A 23,879-nucleotide genomic window follows, 5' to 3' on the forward strand; every position below is an offset into this window, starting at 1 on the left:
ATCAAAACCCTTTCAGAATCCTATTTCCCTGAAATGGCTCTCATTACTTGTAAATAGCTACCCTTTACTGACGGATGATTGAGAAGAATTGCCCGCTACTAGACAGAAAGGAATATCCCCCCACAGCTCTTTGTTGACATGCGAGGTGCCATGACAACGCTGTCTGTTGTGCGTGTGTGTGTGTGTGTGTGTTCAGCATGGCTAGCAGACCTATGTAACTGTCTGTAAGTGACCCCCACACACAGTGAGTGGTATCTGACATCACCAGGTAGGCAGCCACAACACATGCTTCACGGTATGGATGGTGTTAGACGGGTGATGAGCTGTGCCTGGTTTTCTCCAAACATAGCGCTTTGCATTCCGGCCCAAAGAGTTCCATTTGTGTCTCATCAGACCACATCATCTTTTGCCTTATGCTCTCAAGAGTCTTTCACGTGCCTTTTGGAAACTCCAGGCGTGCTGTCATGTGCCTTTTTCTCAGGAGTTGCTTCCGTCTGGCCACTCTACCATAAAAGCTCAGATTGGTGAAGTGCTGTCGAGACTGTTGTCCTCCTGGACGGTTCTTCCATCTCAGCCATGGAACTCTGTCGTTTTGTCAAATTGGTCATTGAGTTCATGGTCACCTCCCTGAACAAAGTCCTTCTTACCCAGTTGCTCAGTTTGATCTGACGGCCAGCTCTAGGCAAAGTCTGGGTAGTTCCATATTTTATTTATGGAGACCACTGTTTTACCCTTCCCCAGATATATGACTCATCACAGTTATATCTCAGAGATCTACAGACAGTTCCTTGGACTTCATGGTATAGCTTCTGCTCTGACATGCACTGTCAACACAGAGTTGGAATAGCCTTCATTTCTCAGAACAAGAATAGACTGACGAGTTTCTGAAGAAAGTTGTGTGTTTCCAGCTACAATAGTCATTTAAAACATTAATGTCTACACTGTATTTCTGATCAATCTGATGTTATTTTAAAATGGACCCAAAATGTGCCTTTCTTTCAAAAACAAGGACATTTCTAAGTGACTAAAAACTTTTAAATGGTAGTGTGTGTACCCCAAAGGTCGACCGATTAATCGGAATGGCCGATTAATTAGGGCCGATTTCAAGTTTCCGTAACAATCGGTAATCTGCATTTTTGGACATAGATTATGGCCGATTACATTGCACTCCACGAGGAGACTGCGTGGCAGGCTGACTTCCTGTTACACAAGTGCAGCAAGGAGCCACGGTAAGTTGCTAGCTAGCATTAAACTTAGAAAAAAAACAATCAATCTTAACATAAATCACTAGTTAACTACACATGGTTGATGATATTACTAGTTTATCTAGCTTGTCCTGTGTTGCATATAATCGATGCAGTGCCTGTTAATTTATCATCAAATCACAGCCTACTTCACCAAACGGGTGATGATTTAACAAGCGCATTCGCGAAAAAAGCACTGTCGTTGCACCAATGTGTACCTAACCATAGGCATTGATATTTTTCTTTAAAATCAATACACAAGTATATATTTTTAAAACCTGCATATTTAGTTATATTGCCTGCTAACATGAATTTCCTTTAACTATGGAAATTGTGTCACTTCTCTTGCGTTCTGTGCAAGCAGAGCAGGGTATGTGCAGCAGTTTTGGCTGCCTGGCTCGTTGCGAACTGTGTGAAGACCATTTCTTCCTAACAAAGACCGTAATTAGAATTGTACACAATTATGACATAACATTGAAGGCTGTGCAATGTAACAGGAATATTTAGACTTAGGGATGCCACCCGTTAGATAAAATACGTAACGGTTCCGTATTTCACTGAAAGAATAAATGTTTTGTTTTCGAAATGATAGTTTCCGGATTTGACCATATTAATGACATAAGGCTCATATTTCTGTGTGTTATTATATTATAATTAAGTCTATGATTGTATATTTTATAGAGCAGTCTGACTGAGCGTGGTAGGCAGCAGCAGGCTCGTAAGCATTCATTCGAACAGCATTTTCCTGCATTTTCCAGCAGCTCTTCGCTGTGCTTCAAGTATTGCACTGTTTATGACTTCAAGCCTATCAACTCCCAAGATTAGGCTGGCAATACTATAGTGGCTATAAGAACTTCCAATAGTCAAAGGTATATGAAATACAAATGATGTAGAGAGAAATAGTCCTATAATAACTACAATCTAATACTTCTTACCTGGGAATATTGAAGACTCATGTTAAAAGGAACCAGCTTTCATATGTTCTCATGTTCTGAGCAAGGAACTTAAACGTTAGCTTTTTAACATGGCACATATTGCACTTTTACCTTCTCCAACACTTTGTTTTTGCATTATTTAAACCAAATTGAACATGTTTCATTATTTACTTGAGGCTAAATTGATTTTATTGATGTATTATATTAAGTTAAAATAAGTGTTCATTCAGTATTGTTGTAATTGTCATTATTACAAATAAATAAATAAAAATCGTCCGATTAATCGGTATCGGCTTTTTTGGTCCTCCAATAAATCGGTATTGGTGTTGAAAAATCATAGTCGGTCGACCTCTAACTTGAACCCTATTGAACATCTCTGGAGAGACCTGAAAATAGCTGAGCAGCGACGCTCCCCATCCAACCTGAGAGGATCTGCAGAGAGGAATGGGAACAATTCCCCAAATACAAGTGTACTAAGCTTGTAGCATCATACCCAAGAAGAATGTAGGCTGTAATCGTTGCCAAAGGTGCTTCAACAAAGTACTGAGTAAAGGGTCTGAATACTTATGTAAATGTGATATTTCCGTTTTTTTTATTTGTATAAATTTGCAAAAATTCTAAAAACCTGTTTTTGCTTTTTCATTATGGGGTATTGTGCGTCGATTGATGAGGGGAAAAAACTATTTAATCAATTTTAGAATAAGGCTATAACGTAACAAAAATGTGGAAACGGTCAAGGGATCTGATTACTTCCCGAATGCATCAGGCACGCACACACAGGTCTCCAATCAATACTTTAAATTGCCCTAACAGCACCAGAACATCAAGATGAAATTTATTTTGAATTTTGTTCCAGCAATACGGTGCATTAAAACTAAATGGTAAATTTACCTAGCTCAGTGGAAACCCTAGGAGCCTCAAGAGTTAACCAATGCTGTGAATGGGTTAGGCAACTCAGGTGTCTACACTGCATGAATAGTGTGTAAACAGTATTTTTGTTGTCTCTTGATTTCTTTCCAATATACAGCTCGTATTTTATACGTAAAAAATGGTACAAAAATGATTTTAAACGTCCTTGTCTATTACTGTTCTGTACTTTGTCATGTATTTGTATGTTTTATGTAGAACCCAGGAAGAGTAGCTGATGCATGTGCAGTAGCTAATAGGGATCCAAAGTAAACTAAATACCAATGATTCACACACCTAACTGGTATCTATTCTATTCAAATGTGAATTCTATTCCATTAGTAGACAACACAGTATTCAAGGCTGTTATAAACTGCTTGAATCAGGCCTATTACAATGTCATCTGTAAAAATGCTAACTCTGACTAATCATATTAATGCAATGTTTCATCTTTTGTTACGTGCCTGTGGTCGGAGATCGTCATTAGCTCAATTTGAGATGGTACACTGGTTAAGCAGGGTAGGGGTTGGGTGGTGATTGGGGGGGTACAACCAATGACCGTCGCAATGATAATGGGGGTTCAGAGACCCCTCTGCTGATCAAGACGGCATCCATCCTTGAATTAGGTCAACGACATTTTGTCTAAATGCCGTGCTGTTCTGGACAGACAGCCAGAGTGGGAAGAGGGGACAGGTGAGAGGAGTCTCTGGACTAATGTGGTTATGGGAGCAGAACCAAACAGCTGACTTGAGCTGAGTTCATCATATTGGTTAGATAGCTAATTACTGCTACAGGCCAATACAATGCAGAAACACACTAGCGTGCGCACACACACACACAAACACACACAAACACACGAAAGGCATCTTCTTCACATCAATCTTCAGCCAAAACAATTTCTTCTCCACAAATATATCTGATCAAACACTCTGCATGCATCACAGATTTGTTTTGATTGGAAACGCTCTTGAAAAGCAGTCAGTTTCAGTTACAACGCTTTTAGGTATAACCCCCCCCCCCCTTGCTGTTTGGCTGTTTTCTTCTTCATCATCCTTTTGTTTCCCCCAGAGGCAGGCATTTTGAAGAATCCATATATGGTATGTGAGGTTGTTCTGTTCTAGTTAATAAATGGCAAAGCAGAGAAGACTTTGAAGTCCCCAACAGGTTTGATTCACTTTCATCAACAGCGCTGTCAGCGCCTGGTTTAAACAGCTCAAAGAAAAGTGGGGCTCCAAAGGAAACTTTGAAAGTTCTCCAAAAACGACCACGACAGCAAAGATTGTATTGAGAACCAAGCCGTGGTTGGCCTAATTATCAATGTTGCTGTACTGGAACCATCCTCTGTCACGTCACTGCGGATTCTCAATGGGTTGTCTCGGCCTATTTTACACAAAGGGTAGTAGTATTTGTGTGCGAGTGTCACAGTGCATGTGATTGCATGTGTGCGAGTGCCCCACAGCATGCTACAGCTATGTGTCCCTCTCAACTTTCTCGTGTCAGTACTGTCTGATGTGTCCCCCTGCCCTAGACTAGACTTACAGTCGTCTGTCAAACACACAGAGAAACACTGACAGGTGTCTGACGTGGTTCACGTCTCCCACTGTTATGTGACGCACCAGAGGCCTGGCTCGGCCTCATCACAGCATCCTCCAGCTCCTCCAGTCTGACAGACAGGGATGGGGGACAAAAGGCACTCCCCCCTGGGCAACCATCAAACTGGTCTGGCTTGCCTCGGGACGCGAGAAGGCCCACTTCTCCTGCCCATTGTGTTTCCCTACCTCCCCCAACGCCAATCATATGTCACGTTTTATTTTTCAGAGAGCGTGTGTGTGTGTGTGCCTGATTCTGAACCCCCCCCCATCAATCATATGTCACATGTTTTATTCTCTCTCTGTGTTAGTGTGTGCCCAGGCTGTGTGTAGGGTCGGGCGGGGGTTTGGGGGACTGCTGTCTATATTGGTTATGGTGAAGAGACAGGCAGAGCTGAGCCCATAAAGCATGATTTACCATACAGCTGAGTGACAATTACAGAAAGCAACAAATCTGGTTTCAACCCTGCTTCTCTGGAAACAAGTCTTGTACCAGCCAGAACGGCCCATAAGGCTGGAGCCTATTTCCTGTTTATGTAGGCTGGCGTGATGTACAAGTACACATCCTAAGTGGTATACTACGAAGCAAGTTAGATCTACTCAGGCTTTTATAAAGCTAGCCTGCTTCAGTTAGCTTCACATTCCAGGCCAGGCTTAATCTGTACTATGACGGTGGATATTGCACGTCGTCCGTCTGTCGCTAACTCTAGCAGGCTTGTAACTGAGCATGCATGTCTCACATGGCTAGTTGAAAGCTGAACTCATAGAGACAATTCCCGAAACATCAATCCATGGCGAGTTAGCGCCACATTTTAATTTATGCCGAAATCAAAATGAAAGAAAAGTTCTTGTAAATTCAGCAAGCTGTGATGTGAAATAGGCTTTTAGAATTTCCATCTTTATTTTATTACTCATTATCAATGCCGTCTTTGGTTTGCTTATCAATGCACGACCACCTTTTTCGCATTCTATCGATCCTTCTATATGTGGAACCTCTTGTTGCGTTGTGGCCATAGACAAATAAACCATAGAAGGGTTTTTAAACTTCTAAACCTGGCAATTTGACTGTTAAAATCATGGGTACGCAAGCAATGGCTGCAAGTCTTGACTTGAATGGTAACTGCCATCTATGGATTATATGTCGATGGTTGTTTGCAGCTGTCAGTTTGCCTCTCGCAAATTTCAACATCAGAAAAATGTGTAATGTGATAGGTATTAACATCATTTTTTTCACACACCAAAAAAAACATTTGATTAATAAAATATTTAAAATCATTCCTCTTCCTCAAATGAAGGGGATGATGACAACATTTGCGAGAGGAAGGATATCTGATTTCATTGGTCCTCAACTCGTGGCTCAGCCACTTCATTCTGAATAAATCTAGTTAGCCCCGAGTTGGCCTGCCCCGAAAGTATTCGGCCCCCTTGAACTTTGCGACCTTTTGCCACATTTCAGGCTTCAAACATAAAGATATAAAACTGTATTTTTTTGTGAAGAATCAACAACAAGTGGGAAGTGCCAAATACAGGGCCATTCTGGAAGAAAACCTGATGGAGTCTGCAAAAGACCTGAGACTGGGACGGAGATTTGTCTTCCAACAAGACAATGATCCAAAACATAAAGCAAAATCTACAATGGAATGGTTCAAAAATAAACATATCCAGGTGTTAGAATGGCCAAGTCAAAGTCCAGACCTGAATCCAATCGAGAATCTGTGGAAAGAACTGAAAACTGCTGTTCACAAATGCTCTCCATCCAACCTCACTGAGCTCGAGCTGTTTTGCAAGGAGGAATGGGAAAACATTTCAGTCTCTCGATGTGCAAAACTGATAGAGACATACCCCAAGCGACTTACAGCTGTAATCGCAGCAAAAGGTGGCGCTACAAAGTATTAACTTAAAGGGGCTGAATAATTTTGCACACCCAATTTTTCAGTTTTTGATTTGTTAAAAAAGTTTGAAATATCCAATAAATGTCGTTCCACTTCATGATTGTGTCCCACTTGTTGTTGATTCTTCACAAAAAAATAGTTTTATATCTTTATGTTTGAAGCCTGAAATGTGGCAAAAGGTCGCAAAGTTCAAGGGGGCCGAATACTTTCGCAAGGCACTGTATAATGAATATGTTGTATTCATGTCTCCATGAATAAATTTTTGGGGAGGTGCTAGAGCTAAGCGATATGGCCAAAAAGTCATATTGTGATAAATGTAACCATTTTTCTCAATAAAAATAAATATAATGCTAGAAAAATGTTTAATGGACAGTTACACGGAACCCAAACCGGCTGCGCATGTGCGCCATCGTGCATAAATGTATTCTGTCCCCCCACACCAAACACGATCACGACACACAGATTCAAATATCAAAACAAACTCTGAAACAATTCTATTAATTTGGGGACAGGTTGAAAAGCAATAAACATTTATGGCAATTTAGCTAGCTAGCACTTGCTAGCTAAATTGTCCTGGGATATAAACATTGAGTTGTTATTTTACCTGAAATGCACAAGGTCCTCTACTCCACCAATTAATCCACACATAAAACGGTCAACCGAATCATTTCTAGTCATCATCTCTCATCCTTCCAGGCCTTTTCTTCTCTTGACTTTATATTGCGATAGGCAACTTCCATAAATTAGGTGCATTACCACCACTGACCTCGTTCGTCGTCAGTCACCCACGTGGGTATAACCAATGAGGAGATGGCACGTGGGTACCAGCTTCTATAAACCAATGAGGAGATGGGAGAGGCAGGACTTGCAGCGCAATCTGCATCAGAAATAGAACTGAATTCTATTTTAGCCCTTGGCAACGCAGACGGTCGTTGGCGCACGGAAGCAGTGTGGGTGCAATAATTTAATAATATAGATTTCTAAATTTATTTTGCAACGCTCGCGCACGTGACATGCCAAATAAGTGACAAATTAGACAACTGAGACAGTAGCCTATTTCATCTAACATATCCAGGGAATGCAGAATTTATATTTTGATGTGCAACCTGTCAAAATGGGATCCAGAATGATCAGATTTCTATTTGGCTCTTTAGAGAATTTGCCGACATCTTTGTGCATATTGACCTAAACAGTAAGAGAGATTGCTACCTCTAAATGTGATATTGTTGCTCTATAGCAATGTAGGTTAATTGCCTAATCGAACAGTAAATGTAGGATAATGTCCTACAAAAAGTTTCCAGCACTAGGCCTAGGCTACTTGATGTAGACTTGTTCACGCTACGCTCCGCGGGCGCATCAAAACTATACTATAGCCTACTCCGGTTTTAAAGTGGGCCATGAACTCAATATTAAAGAGGTTTGAAATCAAGTATATACTTACAGAAAGCTGCGACTCTTCCTCTGTATCTAGAACAACAGTAGTTGCTTTGAAAACCTTTAATTTTTTTTTACCACAATTACATTTGAGCAACGGTCATGCTTGTGCTTCTCAGAATGCATCTCACCCTCCTACGTGTGCACAGTGGGGATAGGGAGTGAGAGTGGCTCACTCAAACAGCAGCCAACAGCGAAACAGACAGGGAGATACTTTTATAGAAGGAATCCACAATGCATTAGCCATTACTGTTGACCAAATAATTGGTTTTAGAACAAAGTGTCGCAAAATCTGCAAAAATGACCTACATATGCAAAATGCTTTGGTAAGAGGAAGGCAATGTGAGATCAGTCATTTTAGGTTTATTGTCCTAGCTCAACTAAATAGTATCATGAATGATATGACTTAAGCATGGTTACATTTCATTTGCTCGGTTATATCAAAGCTAAGCAGGGCTGGGCTTGGTTAAAACCCTGGATGGGAGACCAAATGGGTAGCTGTAGATCGAACTCTCCAGTAGGAGGTGCTGCCCAGCCTATAGTTTTTTTTGAAGATCTGACTGTTTCAAATGACAAATTCAACATATTTTATATAAAAAAGGTTTGTCTGCATTGAACATTGTTTACCATGATGACATAAACCTGCAGATACATTTTCACCTTCAAAACAACAGTTTACGTTGATGACTCTTTTCAAATCCAATGTATTTCCCGCGTAGATTCCATGTCATAATACGTTGAAACAACGTTGATTCAACAAGTTTGTGCCCAGTGGGGAGTGGGTTTGGATGAAACTAACTATCCATCAGCAACGCCAAATCAAACCATCCCATATGAGCTCAGTCAGAGGTTTAGACTAAACAGCCCAGAGAGGGTTTGTTGTTTCAGAACTATATAGTACACAAATATGGAGCTAGGACCAGAACTAACTGGAGATGAAAACCCCCCAAAAAGGCCTCTGTAGGGGCCTCCATAGGGTAGGGCTAGGGCTGGAGCAGGAACATGGGCTGGGAGCCAGACAAAGGGAGGTTGTAGCTGAGGCAGGGCCAGGGATAGAGATAGCAGCCAGCCAGAGAGAAAGAGCCAGGGCTGGGACAGAGCAAAGGCTGTGGTGAGGTGGTGTGTCTGTTCATACGAGTGTGCATGTATATACGCATGTGTACGTGCAGGGTGCATGTGTCTGTGGAAGCTAGAGTGTGGTTGAAGGCCAGGGCTAAAAGTGGGGGCCAGAGAGAGCCAGCGCTAGATCCAGAGCTCAGCTGGGGCAGGACCAGAGCTGGGGCTGGAGCCAGGGCTAGGGGCCAAGGCTAGGGGCCAGGGGAGGAGGCTGAGTCTGAACCAGGGCCACAAGCTCCAGATATAGTCAGCTGTTCTCCTGGCCACTGCTGGAGGGAGAGGCAGGATAGAGAGAGAAAGGAGAGGGAACAGAGAAGATGGAGAGAAGGGATAGGGTAGAGAGAAGTAATTGAGGTTTGGAAGCAGGACAGTGGAAAACCCATTAGAAGCATATGAGAGAGAGAGAGAGAGAGAAAAAAACACAGCACTCAGCACAGACAGACAGAGGGTGGGAACCTCTTAAGGCTCGGGGGGAGTGTTTGGAAGTTCGGATGAATGACGCGCAAAGTAAACTGCCTGTTACTTAGGCCCAGGAGCTAGGGTATGCACATAATTGGTGGCATTGGATAGAAAACACTCTGAAGTTTCTAAAACAGTTAACATAATGTATGTGAGTAAAACAGAATGGATATGGTAGGCAAAGAACCGAGGAAATTCCATCCGGAATTTTTATTTTTTTATTTAAAACAAATTTTTAGCCCTTTTTCTCCCCAATTTCGTGGTATCCAATTGTTTTAGTAGCTACTATCTTGTCTCATCACTACAACTCCCGTACGGGCTCGGGAGAGACGAAGGTTGAAAGTCATGCGTCCTCCAATACACAACCCAACCAAGCCACACTGCTTCTTAGCGAAGCGCGCATCCAACCAGGAAGCCAGCCGCACCAATGTGTCGGAGGAAACACCATGCACCTGGCAACCTTGGTTAGCGCGCTATCCCTACCAGCCAACCCCTCCCTAACCCGGACGACGCTAGACCAATTGTGCGTCGCCCCAGGAACCTCCCGGTCGCGGCCGGTTACGACAGAGCCTGGGTGCGAACCCAAAGTCTCTGGTGGTACAGCTGGCGCTGCAGTACAGCGCCCTTAACCACTGCAACACCCGGGAGGCCCAAAACAAATAGATAGTACCCAGATTGCAGTTCCTATGGATTCCACTAGATGTGAACAGTCTTTAGAAAGGGTTTCAGGCTTGTTTTTTGAAAAATGAACAAGTAGTTGTAGTTTTTCCAAGGTGTCCCACATTAGAAAGGTAGTCTTGTTGCGCGCTGAATGAGGTACGCGGTCTTCGTTATTCAACATACTATTCTCAGTCTTACATTTTATAGTTTATTTAGATATTAGAGTACCTGAGAATTAATGAGAAACATCGTTTGACTTGTTTGGACGAACTTTACCGATAACTTTTTGGATTTGTTTGTATGCATGTTGAACGGGTGGATTAATGAAATCAATGGCGCCAACTAAACAGACCTTTTTGGATATAACGAGGGACTTTATCGAACAAAACAACCATTCATTGTGTAGCTGGGACCCTTGGGATTGCAAACAGGAGGAAGATCTTCAAAAGGTAAGTAATTTATTTTATTGCTATTTGGGATTTTGTGACGCCTGTGCTGACAAAATCTTTTGATATGGGGCGCTGTCCTCAGATAATCGCATGGTATGCTTTGGCCGTAAAGCCTTTTTGAAATCTGACAACACAGTTAGATTAACAAGAAGTTAAGCTTTTAAACGATGTAAGACACTTGCATTTTCATGAATGTTTAATATTACAATTTCACCGGATGTTGTCGTAGTGGAACGCTAGCGGGACACCGATCCCAAAGAGGTTTAAAGACTCACTGGGTTTACAACAGCTCTTCCCTTCCTCTTTCACCACTCCTACGTCTCTCCATCCATCCAACCCTCCCTCCCTTCTGTATTCACTCCCTCCCTACCAGTTGTGGCTCTGCAACAGTCAAGCTATTCATCACCCATGGCCTGTAGTCATGACCCCAATCACACACCCTAATACTCACACAGAGCTGAAAAAGCATCCCTGCTGAAGACCCATGTGACGGGACGGAATGAGTATTGAGGGGAACAGAGAGGGGGACTTTGGTCTGTAATGTATTTTTTGTGATGCGTCAGACACCAGTAAGACTAGCTGTCGCCTCTCTGCGGGTTAACGGCAGAGGGATACAATGTGGAATATAGATCAGTGGAAGATGGATGGAGGACCAGGAGCTCCAGTCGGTCCCGTAGGTCCCAGACCAGAGATTAACTAAATATTAGCTGACACAAACACAGGGGAGAGACACAGCTGCTGCTGCAGCCTGCCTCCAGGACAATGGAGACTGCTTTTATCCTCTAGTCACTGAAGAGTCTCTCTCTCTCTATCCACCGAACCCTCCCCTCTCTTCTCCATCCATGCTGTATTCTCTCACTCCCTCCCTTCCAGTTGTGGCTCTGCAACAGTCAAGCTATTCATCACCCATGGCCTGTAGTCATGACCCAAAACACACGCCCCAATACTCACAGCGCTGAAAACCCATCCCTGCTGAAGACCCATGTCACGGGACGGAATGAGAGTTTGAGAGGAACAGTGAGAGAGGGAGAGCGAGAGAGAGAATCCCCATACTTTAACGATGACAGCTTCCCTATCATAGACAGGGAGATCAACCACTTGCAGGCTCAGGGACATGCACTAGTCTGTGGCGACCTGAACAAGAACTTGACACTCTCAGTACAAAGGGGGAAAAACACCTACCTAGAGGTGACAGCATTCCCTCCCCAATATGGCCCCTACAATGAAACAATATAAAAAAAATGTACAGCTCATCTCTTGGCAGTAGCGCTGCAGATTACTTTATCACTGACCTCAACCCAGAGGTACTCAGAGCGTTCACAGTCAGCCCACTGACACCCCTATCAGATAACAGCAAAATGACAGTCTACTTGTCAACTTGGATGGAAAATGACTGAGGATGATCGTTGACGATATCGCCATCTCTTCAATCTAAGCCTACATGAGTGTGTGCCCTCAGACCTGGAAGGTAGCAAACATCATTCCGCTACCCAAGAATAGCAAAGCACCCTATACTGGCTCCAATAGCCCAGGATGTTACCAACCCTTAGTAAACGTTTGGAGAGAAAAAATTGTTTGACTAGATACAATACTATTTCACAGTAAACAAATTAAAACAGATTTTCAGAATGCTTATAGGAAAGGGCATTCAACATGTACAGCACAAATGACTGACGAATAGCTGAAAGAAACTTTTTTTTTTTAAGAATGTGGGAGCTGCTTTGTTAGACTTCAGTGCAGCTTTTGACATTATCGATCATAATCTGATGCTGGACAAACTTGTGTAATGGCTTTACATCCCCTGCTACATTGTGGATCGAGAGTTACCTGTAACAGAACAGGGTGTTCTTTAATTGAAGCCTCTACAACATAATCTTGGTAGAGTCAGGCATTCCCCAGGGCAACTATCCAGGCCCATTACTTAAAAAAAACATATTTACGAATGACCTGGCTCTGAGTAAAGCCTGTGTATGTATGCTAATGGCTCAACACTCCTGGTAAGTAGTCCAGGTGCTACCACAGCAAGTGAAATCACTGCAACACTTTAACGAGCTGATGTCAGCTTTAGAATGGGTGGGAAGAGATAAATTAGAAATATTTAGGACTAAAACTAAAAGCATTGTAATTGGGACAAATCATTCACTCAACCTCTAAATCTTGTAATGAAACATTTGGAAATTGAGAAAGTTGAGGAGACTAAAATGCTTGGGATAACTCTGGATTGCAAATTCTAATGGTCAAAATATATTGATGCAACAGTAGCTAAGATGGGAAGAGGTCTGTCGATAACAAAGAGCATCTCTGCCTTCTTAAAAAGGCTATCAACAAGGCACTTCCTACATGCCCTAGTTGACGCACCTGGACTACTTTCAAGTCGTGTGGTCACTGGTGCCACAAAGAAGGACTTACGTAAATTACAATTGGCCCAGAAAAAGGCAGCAAAAACAGAGCTAACATTAATAATATGCATGTCAATCTCTCCTGGCTCAAAATAGAGGAGAGATCGACTTCACCACTACTTGTATTTGTGCGAAGTATTGACATGTTCAATGCACAGAGCTGTCTGGTGGGAACTGGAACACGCTGTCGTACACATAGATCCAAAGCATCCCAAACATGCTCAATGGGTGACATCTGGTGAGTATGCAGGCCATGGAAGAACTGGGAGATTGTCAGCTTCCAGGAATAGGGTACATATCTTTGAAAAATGGGGCTGTGTATTATCATGCTGAAAATGAATGGCACGACAAATGGGCCTCAGGATCTCGTCAAGGTATCTCTGTGCATTCAAATTGCCGTCAATAAAATGCAATTGTGTTCAGTTGTCTGTAGCTTATGCCTGCCCATACCATAACCCCACTGTCACCATGGGGCACTCTGTTCACAACGTTGACATCAGTAAACCTCCCGCTCACAGAACGCCATACGACCCTGTCTGCCATCTGCCCAGTACAGTTGAAACCAGGATTCATCTGTGAAAAGCACACTTCTCCAGCATGCCAGCTAACATCAAAGGCGAGCACTTGCACACTGAAGACGGTTACGAAGCTGAACTGCGGTCAGGTCAAGACCCTGGTGGACACACAGATGAGCTGCCCGGAGACGGTTTCTGACAGTTAGTGCAGAAACTCTTCGATTGTGCGAACCCACAGTCATGGACTGGCGTGGTTACACATGGTCTGCAGTTGTGAGGCTGGTTGGACGTACTGCCAAATTCTCTAAAACAACGTTGGACGCAGCTTATGGCAGAGAAATTAACATTCAATTCTCTGGTAACAGCTCTGGTGGACATTCCTGCAATCAGCATGCCAATTGCACGCTCCCTTAAAACTTGAGACATCTGTGGCATTGTGTTGAGTCACCAAACTGCACATTTTAGAGTGGCCTTTTATTGTCCCCTGCACAAGGTGCACCTGTGTAATGATCATGCTGTTTAATCAGCTTCTTGATATGCCACATCTGTAAGGGGGATGGATTACCTTGGCAAAGGAGAAATGCTAACTAACAGGGGTGTAAAGAAATTTGTGAACAACATTTTAGAGAAATAAGCTTTGTGCATATGGAACATTTCAGGGATCTTTTATTTCAGTTCATGAAACATGTTGAGTTTATATTTGCACATTGCTACATTACTGAACATAGCCATAATATAACATTTGAAATGTCTCTATTCTATTGAAACTTTGAGTATGTTTACTGTTAATTTCTGATTGCCTCAGGAAAAAAGTGTTTATTTCAATGTAAACATGTTTCCCATGCCAATAAAGTCCTGTGAATTGAGAGAGAAAGAAAGAGATGTGCGCGCGCACACACACACACACACACAGGTCCACATAATAGACAGAGACATGTGAACTGCATAGTACACACACACACACACACACACACACACACGCACGGGCACCCTGGGAAAACCAGGCTGCTAATCACATTCTCTCCTTCCCTTCCCGGCGGATGGAGGGAGGGAAAAAAGGAATACATCTTTATTAGGAGACGTGTCCCTGCTCTATCGATCCGACCGCCCCCCTCTCTCTCCCCCACTCTCTCTTTGCTTTATTTTGTTTTTATAGGTGTGTCTGCCATCCAGTCCAATAGACTGACTATGTCAGAGAGTGGGCCATTACCCATCTCTCCCTGGAATACCCATGTCTCCAAGGGCCCTGCTGAGACTGCAAGGAGGGCCTGAGCATAGAAATATAATGACTTTCTGACCATTCTATTTCTATGAGCCTCGGTGGGTTGGGCTGGGAGGGCCTGAGTGGGTTGGGCTGCCTGGGGAAACAGGCAGGACAGAATGGGCCACGTCAGACAGACACAGGCACAAATCTAGAACACTGCATCAATTCTGCTAAGCCAGCATTCCAAATGGTAGCGTACACCAAATATGGCCACTGGTGTTCGCACTCCCCACCGCTGAATGCTGCTTCGGATAGGAGTGGGGTGGTTCAGAGAGCATAGAGCCTCAGGTCATGTCTGGCTCATGGTACTAGAGCAGGGAGTAGAGTTTCCTGTGGGAGCCTTACGGACACAGGAAGTAGTATAGAAACACTGTGGGCCTATCTAGATGGACGAGTGTAAATAAGATATGAGCTTCTATTACCATGCTTAAAAAGGATGTCCTCCAGTGTTTTTTCTACTTCTCCTATTGAGTATAAATACAGTAAAGCACACACACTAAAGGGTAAAAAAAAAAAATTTTTTGAGCAAAATAGTTGTTTTTTTGACAACTGCAAACTTCAAGGAGTAGGGCACTCAGGGAGTTGGTCTGAAGGCCACTTTATGTCATTGGTCTCCTACTTGACTGAGAAACAATAGAGGCGCACTACAGAGGAAAGGCCACCACCTCACTTGTGTCATGTCATGAGGATACCTGGACCACCTATTGTGAGGTACCTTTTGTTAAGTAAATCAGGTGTTCAATTATTTGAAAATGGGACGAATTTAAAGGCCCAGTGCAGTAAAAAAAAAAAAATGTGTGTATTTCCACATTGGAATAATACTGTGAAATTATGATAAAACTAAAAACGCATTAATATTAAGAAATTGGTCTTTGCTAAGAAGCTATTTCAGTTTATTTTTCACACATTTAATTGAAAACAATCACAGTAAGGTACTTAATGGTTACCCAGAAATAATTTGATATTGAGATTTTAAAAAATGGCTGCATTGGACCTTAAAAAATGTAGAAGGATATGATAGTAGGGAAGAGCTTGAGAACAGACAAAGAGAGAGATAAATGGTGAGAGTGAAAGAGAATCTAAGATGGAAAGAAACTTGAGGGCCAAACTAAATTCCATTGGTCCTTTAAAAACAGCTCTCATCCCCCTCATGCCTGAAGAGCCATTCACTTCCACTTCCACATAGCAGTGCATGCATACCTGACATACCACCCAACTCAACTACAGCAGTAGCCTCTGAATAGCCACAGGCTCCTCACACAGACACAAAGACTGTCTCAAATGGCACTCTATTCCCATATAGTACACCACTTTTGACCAGTCCTAGTGGAATATGGTGGCATTTGGGGACATACACAAAGGTTCCAGATACAAGTTGAGCTTAACCTCTAAAAGCGGTTGTTACTAAGATAACATATGGAATTGTTTTAAGGATGGTCATACCATGGATCATTTAGCCATTTGATTTGGAATTTTAGGACCTCATTAGGTATAAAAATAAATTGATAAAATATTGAATTTGGCCTTTACTTCTTTAGCTAATAGAAAACACATTGAATAACATTCATAAATTGGTAAAAAAAAAAATATTAAACAAAATGAAATCACAAGAAATAAGGTTTTAAAGTGTCTTTTCCCCCCCTTTTTGGAAACACATTTAAACCCCTTATTTTTGTTAGCATAAAACTACCTCCATACTTCCATTTGTTTGTATTGTTGACCTTCATATGAGTCCCGTGACACTTGTGGGGGTCGTAGAGCAAAACGGAGTGGTCATAATAGTTTTGTAGACCAAACTGTTTGGATGAAAAATACATTTTTGTGAGAAGACCGATTTTTTTCAGGATGATCTGACAAACACCGCTGTAGCCCAGGCCACCTTCCACCGCAGATGCGGAAGGCAGACATAGGCAGGTGCGGTGGATTGAAGCTCAGCCCATACAACAACAAAAAATATCTAGCGTAAACTGGTGGATTTTGATGCAGATTTTTTAAATTATGTTACTTAGGCTTGACACACGGGCCCATCAATAGACTTAATTAACCACTCATACGGGATCAAATTCAGATATTCATCATTGTAATACCAAGTTTAAGCATACAGCAGTTATCATATATGCTACTGCGATATACAGTAGACCCGCCTACATACTCAGTGGTGTCATATAAACTTGTGCTTTTTTACTCAGTGTCATATTGTGCTTTGTGTTACTCTGGGGGTGTTTGTGTCCTCAGCCAGATACCTGTAGAGGGTTTTGCTACACTATTTAAAAAACACGTCTTCTGATGCGTGTAATGTATATCTGGAAAATGACGATCACGCACCTTCTCTCTCCAATCAGCGTGAGTGACAGACAGCGTTGACATCTCTCCAACGCGAACTGTTAGAAACAGCTTCCTCGATATCCACATACAAGCTCTTTCTGCTAGTGAAGTTGTGTTTATTGGAAAACAATCATGCGACTCTCTGACTATTCTGAACCTCGTTGTCAGTGAGGAGGGCGGAGCCGTTGAGTGAACACCTTCACCCGAAGTGCGAGTGCGTGCGTTGCCTCATAGCCAGGTAAAACCCTCATCCTCGTCTGGTATTGCTTATTGTGTGGGCACCAGAGAGAAAGAAAACATATATAACTTGCCTGGCGCCCCAAGGCTATGAGACAAGTGTGTGTATGAGAGAATGGAAACAAGATAGGGTGAGAATGCTGATTGATGGGAATGCCATCCACCCTCTTATCATTACAGTGCCTGAACTATATCCAAGTTGACACACACACAAATGACTAGAGTAGGCTATACTGTATCTACAATTTATCTTTAGAAACGTATTTCAGATTAGAATTTCCCTATCCAAACACAACAGTAACCGTTGAGCCGTAAACAACACAAACCAGTCTTGGTTCAGTTAGGGACAGGAAGCAACAGTCAAACCGCCCATTCCCCCCAGTGGTGACTGGTCGCTCACCATGTTTGTTTTGGGCAGATAGAGATGTTTGTTCTCAATCAGTAACGACAGCAGGTAGGCTAACCATCCACCTCTCTGCTCCAGGCTTAAATGACTGAGGACCTGGACAGGGGAGGACATGTACACACAAACCGGGATCCAGGTGCTATGGGGGCGGGGAGCCTGTTCATCAGGTGCTGTGGTGGAACTGAAAATACAGAGAACTCTTTCAGACACACCTTTCAGTTTTTGCCTCTGGGCTGATTCAAAGCTCTTTAGCGACTGAAGGTGTGAAGGAACAAACAGCTGTTGACCACACACACCACAGAGAAGCACTGTTCCATGGTCATAATGATAACGTGTATAACATGGTTAGTACACACACAGGGTATAGAGGCGCACACGCAGGATCACTTTCCTCCCACAGTCAGCAGTGGCTTGGAGAGATTAATGCTTATTTCTGCAGCAGCCCATTGCTGCAAAGAGGAATTAATTATGAAGAAAGAGAGAATAGAGGAGAGGGAACACTGTTTTCCCACCAAACACTCCTTACCCTTGGATGGTGCTACTGTTCCCTTTGGAAAGTCAGCTGTTTACACTACCCCAGGCCCAGCCATGTTTCCATGACGATAGGATCCCAGGGTCAGTCACATGGCAAGGGGGAGAAGGGAGTCTCAGGGCCCAATTCAATAACAACAAGCTAACCTGGTTACTGGGTTAGGGTAAAAATAACACCAGAGTAGGCCTTAAGTCTGAAAGATTACGTGCTTGAGTTTCTTTTCTATTTCACACAGTAAAATAAATTAGAGAAACAATGTCTAAAAGCCTTCTGAGTGTGCTTTAAGAGTTGGAAAAGGAGATAAATGTAAACTACCCCTTGGCCATGTCGCTATTGTTTTAAAATAAAATATGTGTGCTCAGATAACTAACCTGGTAAAAATAAAGGAGCAAACTATAAGTAAATAAAGGCTCCTCTAACCCCCCCCCCCCCCCCATTTTTTTTATTTAACTCAGCATAAATACAAATATACTTGAAAAAAAGGCTTCTCTATAACTGCCAAGTAGAGGCCTAGAGCTTTCTGGTTGCTTAATGCGCAAATGGAGCCACAGCGAGACTCAAAGACAACATGCTCATGCAAGATTTAAGTTCCCGATATTAAATTCTGCACTTCTGTGAACAAAATGCTTAAAATGTCAAAGCAGGCCCATGAAAAGGCCCCGGATAGCCCTGGTAAATTCTTTAAGTGGCTTTTGCTGAAGCACTGAAGCAGAGAAAATCTAATAAAATGTTATGTCACATGCTTTGTAAACAACAGGTGTGTGTGTGGGTGTTGTGCATTTGTTCAATACACACATGCTCAATGACACCGTCTCTAAGTCATAGACATTTAAAATATCTTACAAACACGTACACCAACCTGTCCTCTCAAGTGCAAGCGAGTATGCACACACACACACACACGTTGTTTGATCCCCTGCTAAGGAGGCTAGTCCTCTCCCTCATTTACCCCAAGGTGATTCAAGAGTTAGTGCAAAGGGGGCAGGTGGGGGTCCAGACTTGCCACGCGGTAGCTGGAGTGGCTGGAGTCTTTGACAATCTTTAGGGGCTTCCTCTGACACCGCCTGGTATAAAGATCCTGGATGGCAGGGAGCTCGGCCCCAGTGATGTACCGGGCCGTACTAAGCCCCTTTGCGGTCGGATGCCAAGCAGTTGCCATACCAAGCGGTGATGCAGCCAGTCAAGATTCTCTCAATGGTGCAGCTGTAGAGCTTTTTGAGGGCCCAAGCCAAATCTTTTCAGCCTTCAGGGGGCGGGGGGGGGAATGTTCGTGCCTTCTTCAAAATTGTGTTTGAACTATGATAGGTTCTTAGCGATGTGGACACCAAGGAACTTGAAGCTCTTGATCCGCTTCACTACAGCCCTGTCAATATGGATGGGGGCGTGCTCGGCCCTCCGTTTCCTCTACACCACGATCAGCTCCTTTGTCTTTCTGACGTTGAGGAAAAGGTTGTCGTCTTGGCGTCACACTGACCTCTTCCCTATAGGCGGTCTCATCGTTGTCGGTGAACAGGCCTACCACCGCCATGTTTTCAGCAAACTTAATGGTGTTGGAGTCGTGCGCGGCCACACAGTCGTGGGTGAACAGGGAGTACAGGAGGGGACTAAGCACACACCCCTGTGGGGCCCCTGTTTTGAGGATGCGTTGTTGGCTTGGGCCCTTACCACCTGGGGACGATATGAGCGATATGAAGGCCTAAAAGATAGGAGGAAATATGTAATGATGACAGTACTGCTTGCACACTCATCATTGGCATATAAGTGCTTAAGACATGGTTTACTAGGGGACACACACACACAGAGAGAAAGCATGGAGTAAACAGCTTGATGCCAAGATAATTGCAACATGATGACAATCATCTCCATAGCTCATAATGTGTACCCAGTTATAAAGCAGTACAAAACACCTTTTTCTGGCTAACATGCCAGCAGGTAATGGAAGGGCCAGTGCATAGTCCTAATCAAGACTCACCAGGACGTAAAGAGGTTAACCCTTTTCTCTCTCTCTCTCTCACACACACACACAAAATCATAAGCGGACCAAGAAAGGATGACATTGACACTCATGCAGGCGTGATATTTCCCTCAGTGATATTTCAGGCAGAGCAAAATATGACCTGGATGAGAGTAATGGAAAAGCAGCGTCCCGACATGCTTTTGTCATGCTATGTTGGCCCTCCCTAAACTGCATTCTCAGCTCAAATCAGACATAGAACAATAGCTAGCCATAGTCCACACAAAGTGCCATGTGTTGTTCCCTATGGCACTGATCAGAATGAGCACATTGTGTGGAATTCAGTTCAATTGTTCAGGTGAATTCAGCGTGCTCGTTTGGCATTGTCAAGCCTGTAGGTATTGACCAAGCAGACCACACAGTGACTGGTAATAAGTCCACAGGTACACATCACAATGATAGAATACATCACTACCCTAGAATCTTGGGGCTGTTGAGAAACTAGTATCCTTACCAATTATGTTAGTGCTCACTTGTTTCGTATTTTCTTGGGAAACAGTATTAACAAAGAGCAATAGCCCTAACTAGGCGATGTTCTAGCCTGTACATTGTTATTACGCTAATTACATACGTTATTCCTGTAGAAATTACCTCGGTATAATGCCCATGTATGTAATGTTGCAGAATATTCCTCTGGAGCATCAGTGTTCCCAGAGTGGGGAATGTCAGGGAGAGGGGGAGCGTTTCATTATGCTACATTTTTTTTTTTATTTTTTTTTTTTTACCTTTATTTAACCAGGCAAGTCAGTTAAGAACAAATTCTTATTTTCAATGACGGCCTGGGAACAGTGGGTTAACTGCCTGTTCAGGGGCAGAACGACAGATTTGTACCTTGTCAGCTCGGGGGTTTGAACTCACAACCTTCCGGTTACTAGTCCAACACTCTAACCACTAGGCTACCCTGCCGCCCCACATACTGGATCTACTGTTTATCCTTCCCCGCCTCTCTCTCTCCCCATCTTTGCATCTTTTCATCTTTTTCCACAATCTCTCCTACCCCTCCTCCTTCTACAGCACCCCCCTCTGTTCAATTCCTCAAACCCAGCATCGATGTGGCGGGGGGGGGGGGGGTATATAAAATAATGTGTGATTAATGTCTTTGAGAAACAGATAAATAATCACAGGAGACCAGGGGGGCTGCTAGTTGGCCTTAGGGTAGTAAATATGGAGAGTTTTATAGCTGTTCACCAGGGAGAGACGGAGAGGGGGAGAAGTACAGACGCAGATTCATTCAAGTATATTAGCTTTTCCCTATACACACAATAACCTCTGCCTTCTCTCTCTCTGTTCCTGTACTGTCTTTCATCCTCATCACCCAACAGTACACACACATACACACACACACTTAAGGACAAATTCCCCTGTGTTTGATGTGTCCCTACATGCTGTGGTTTGTGATGCGGTTGACAGCCCGCTCCACCCCACGTCACCCTGCTTTTAAGCCGTTCCTCCAGTGACAGCCTGTCCCCTGGAGAAGATGGCATCATTTATTTATCATATTCTTGCCTTGGCTTTATTTTCACAGCAAAAAAAAAAATCTGGGGTGAAAATGTCAATCAGCACAACAGGCACTCCTGCTGTGGGCTCACCGGTCATCCTCACTCTTCCTGTTAGCATGCAGAATGAGACCGACAACACACACTCCCCCTCTTTCTATTCCTCTCACACACACACACTCTCCCTTTTTTCATTCTATTCTACTCACACACACACACACACACACCTCACCAAATCCGAGCTAACACTCATTTGCAAGAACTGACAATCTATGTCTCCCAGAGAAGCCAAACAGCAGAACATAAACAAGCCCTAATGCTGAGGAATCTGGTAAACAGATAGGAGCTGGTGGAGTGATGCTCTTTGGGGCTGCTCACAATAGTAACACAGATCCTTCTGAAGGGAAAGAACAAGGGGAGGAGGCTGAGGAAAGATCATGCATAAAATCATGTTTGCAGATTGCATTATAAATTCAGATGAACTGGGGAGGGTAATGGGATTAAAATGCTGAAGTGTTTCCAAGGGTGGGGAGGCAAAGAGTGACAGCTGAGTTTATTGCACTGACGAATGCAGGGAAATCTTATGGCTCTGGCAAAGGGAAGCAGTTGAGCCAATAGCAGTCTAAATGTCTGTATTTATTTATACTTGGATATCCCACAAATAATAATGCATTATTGAACAGGGCGCATGATTGTGCGTTGTTGGCATACATTAACGCGTACCATATCATAGCCTTTCTCGTGTTTGAAAAAACAAATTCTCTCACGAATGCTGAAAACGTAGCAGAGCAAAAGCTTACATTGTGTTTAGCAAACAAAATAGAAGCGCTGTGGCTTTAAATCCCCGTCCCTCCCAACCTTTCTAAATATCTTCTATTTAGCCAGTGGTGAAAAGGGGGGCTTTTGTCTGGTTACCCATTGGAGGGGGACAGCAAGCTGAAAAGACACAAACGATCACGAAAATAGGAACAAAGTGCTAAGCTTTCAATTGGGAATGGCTCAGAGCAATTTTATATGCGCACTGGGCAAAAACAAGGGGGTAGGGTAGCTGGGTTGTTTTCTGTAGGTTACCCTACCCCCTTACTGGAAAATATAGAATCGCATGGGATGAGTGTGGGTAGAAAATGGCAAATGACTTAGTCTGTGAGAATTTAAATGACACTAGCCTTTTGACTAAACATGGTTCCCTTGAAATTCCAAGCAATGTGGGTTATCTTGGAACTGTGTTAGCTACTCCCCGGCCAGCATCATATTTCCCAGTAGCCTAGCGAAAGCTACTCACCGACTTGCAGTACGTTGTCCACCCAACCGCCCTCCAGCAGAGTGACACCCCGTAGGAAAGGCAGCTGGGTATCGTCATTGTTTTCCCCGCTAGTTCCACTCTCATCTCCCCCTGCGTTGAACGAAGAATACATGCAGATCTCCTTTTCGCTCCTCGGAAACGACCAGTACACGATCCTTCTCTGGACGGGTTCTGGAATCCGTTCGAACCGTTCTTCCACCCTTTGGAATGGCCACTTCTCTGCGACTCTCCGAGCCGCGATGTCGAGCAGCGATTCGGGGTTGTGTGTTTTTCCCAATCCCCCTGGAGCGGACCCCGGACCGCCACAAAGTACTCCTCCAGCCCGCTGCCCCTGCCTGCATGCCGGGTTGTAGCCGGGCCGGCAGCAGGGCCGCTTGGCCGGGGGCTGCTGGACTCGCTCCGCCATGATCGCACCGCTGTAACTTGTAGCGCAGTTCCTCTCGGATCATATAAACGGGATAAGGAAGAGAAAAAGACGCTCTCCAGCCGATTGTTTTCCGTACATGGAGAGACGACCCTTATTTGGAATAGTAGGCGGTGTCTTCGGGTTCAGTGAAGTCCTTTGTGTTGTCAAATTAACAGAGATGGGTGTGATCCTGGACAGATTCCAGCGCACGAGTGGCGCTAAAAAAGGAACTGAAGGCGGAATTCCCGAACGTCGGCAAATCCTTTGTGAAGCCATTCCGGAGCGAGAGGGCGGGGCC

General features: G+C 43.6%; 1 protein-coding gene across 1 annotated transcript in view; it reads right to left on the reverse strand.

The window, feature by feature from the left end:
* The window catches only part of LOC110525926 (zinc finger SWIM domain-containing protein 6), a 50,795-nt gene extending 27,214 nt beyond the window's left edge, over window positions 1-23,581 (reverse strand). The window contains exon 1 of the mRNA XM_021606443.2: window positions 23,155-23,581. Within this exon, the coding sequence (XP_021462118.2) occupies window positions 23,155-23,581 (427 nt within the window). The remainder of the gene's footprint in view (window positions 1-23,154) is intronic.
* Between the last annotated feature and the right edge of the window lie 298 nt (window positions 23,582-23,879).

Source organism: Oncorhynchus mykiss, chromosome 6 (genome assembly GCF_013265735.2).
Source record: "Oncorhynchus mykiss isolate Arlee chromosome 6, USDA_OmykA_1.1, whole genome shotgun sequence".
NCBI lineage: Eukaryota > Metazoa > Chordata > Actinopteri > Salmoniformes > Salmonidae > Oncorhynchus > Oncorhynchus mykiss.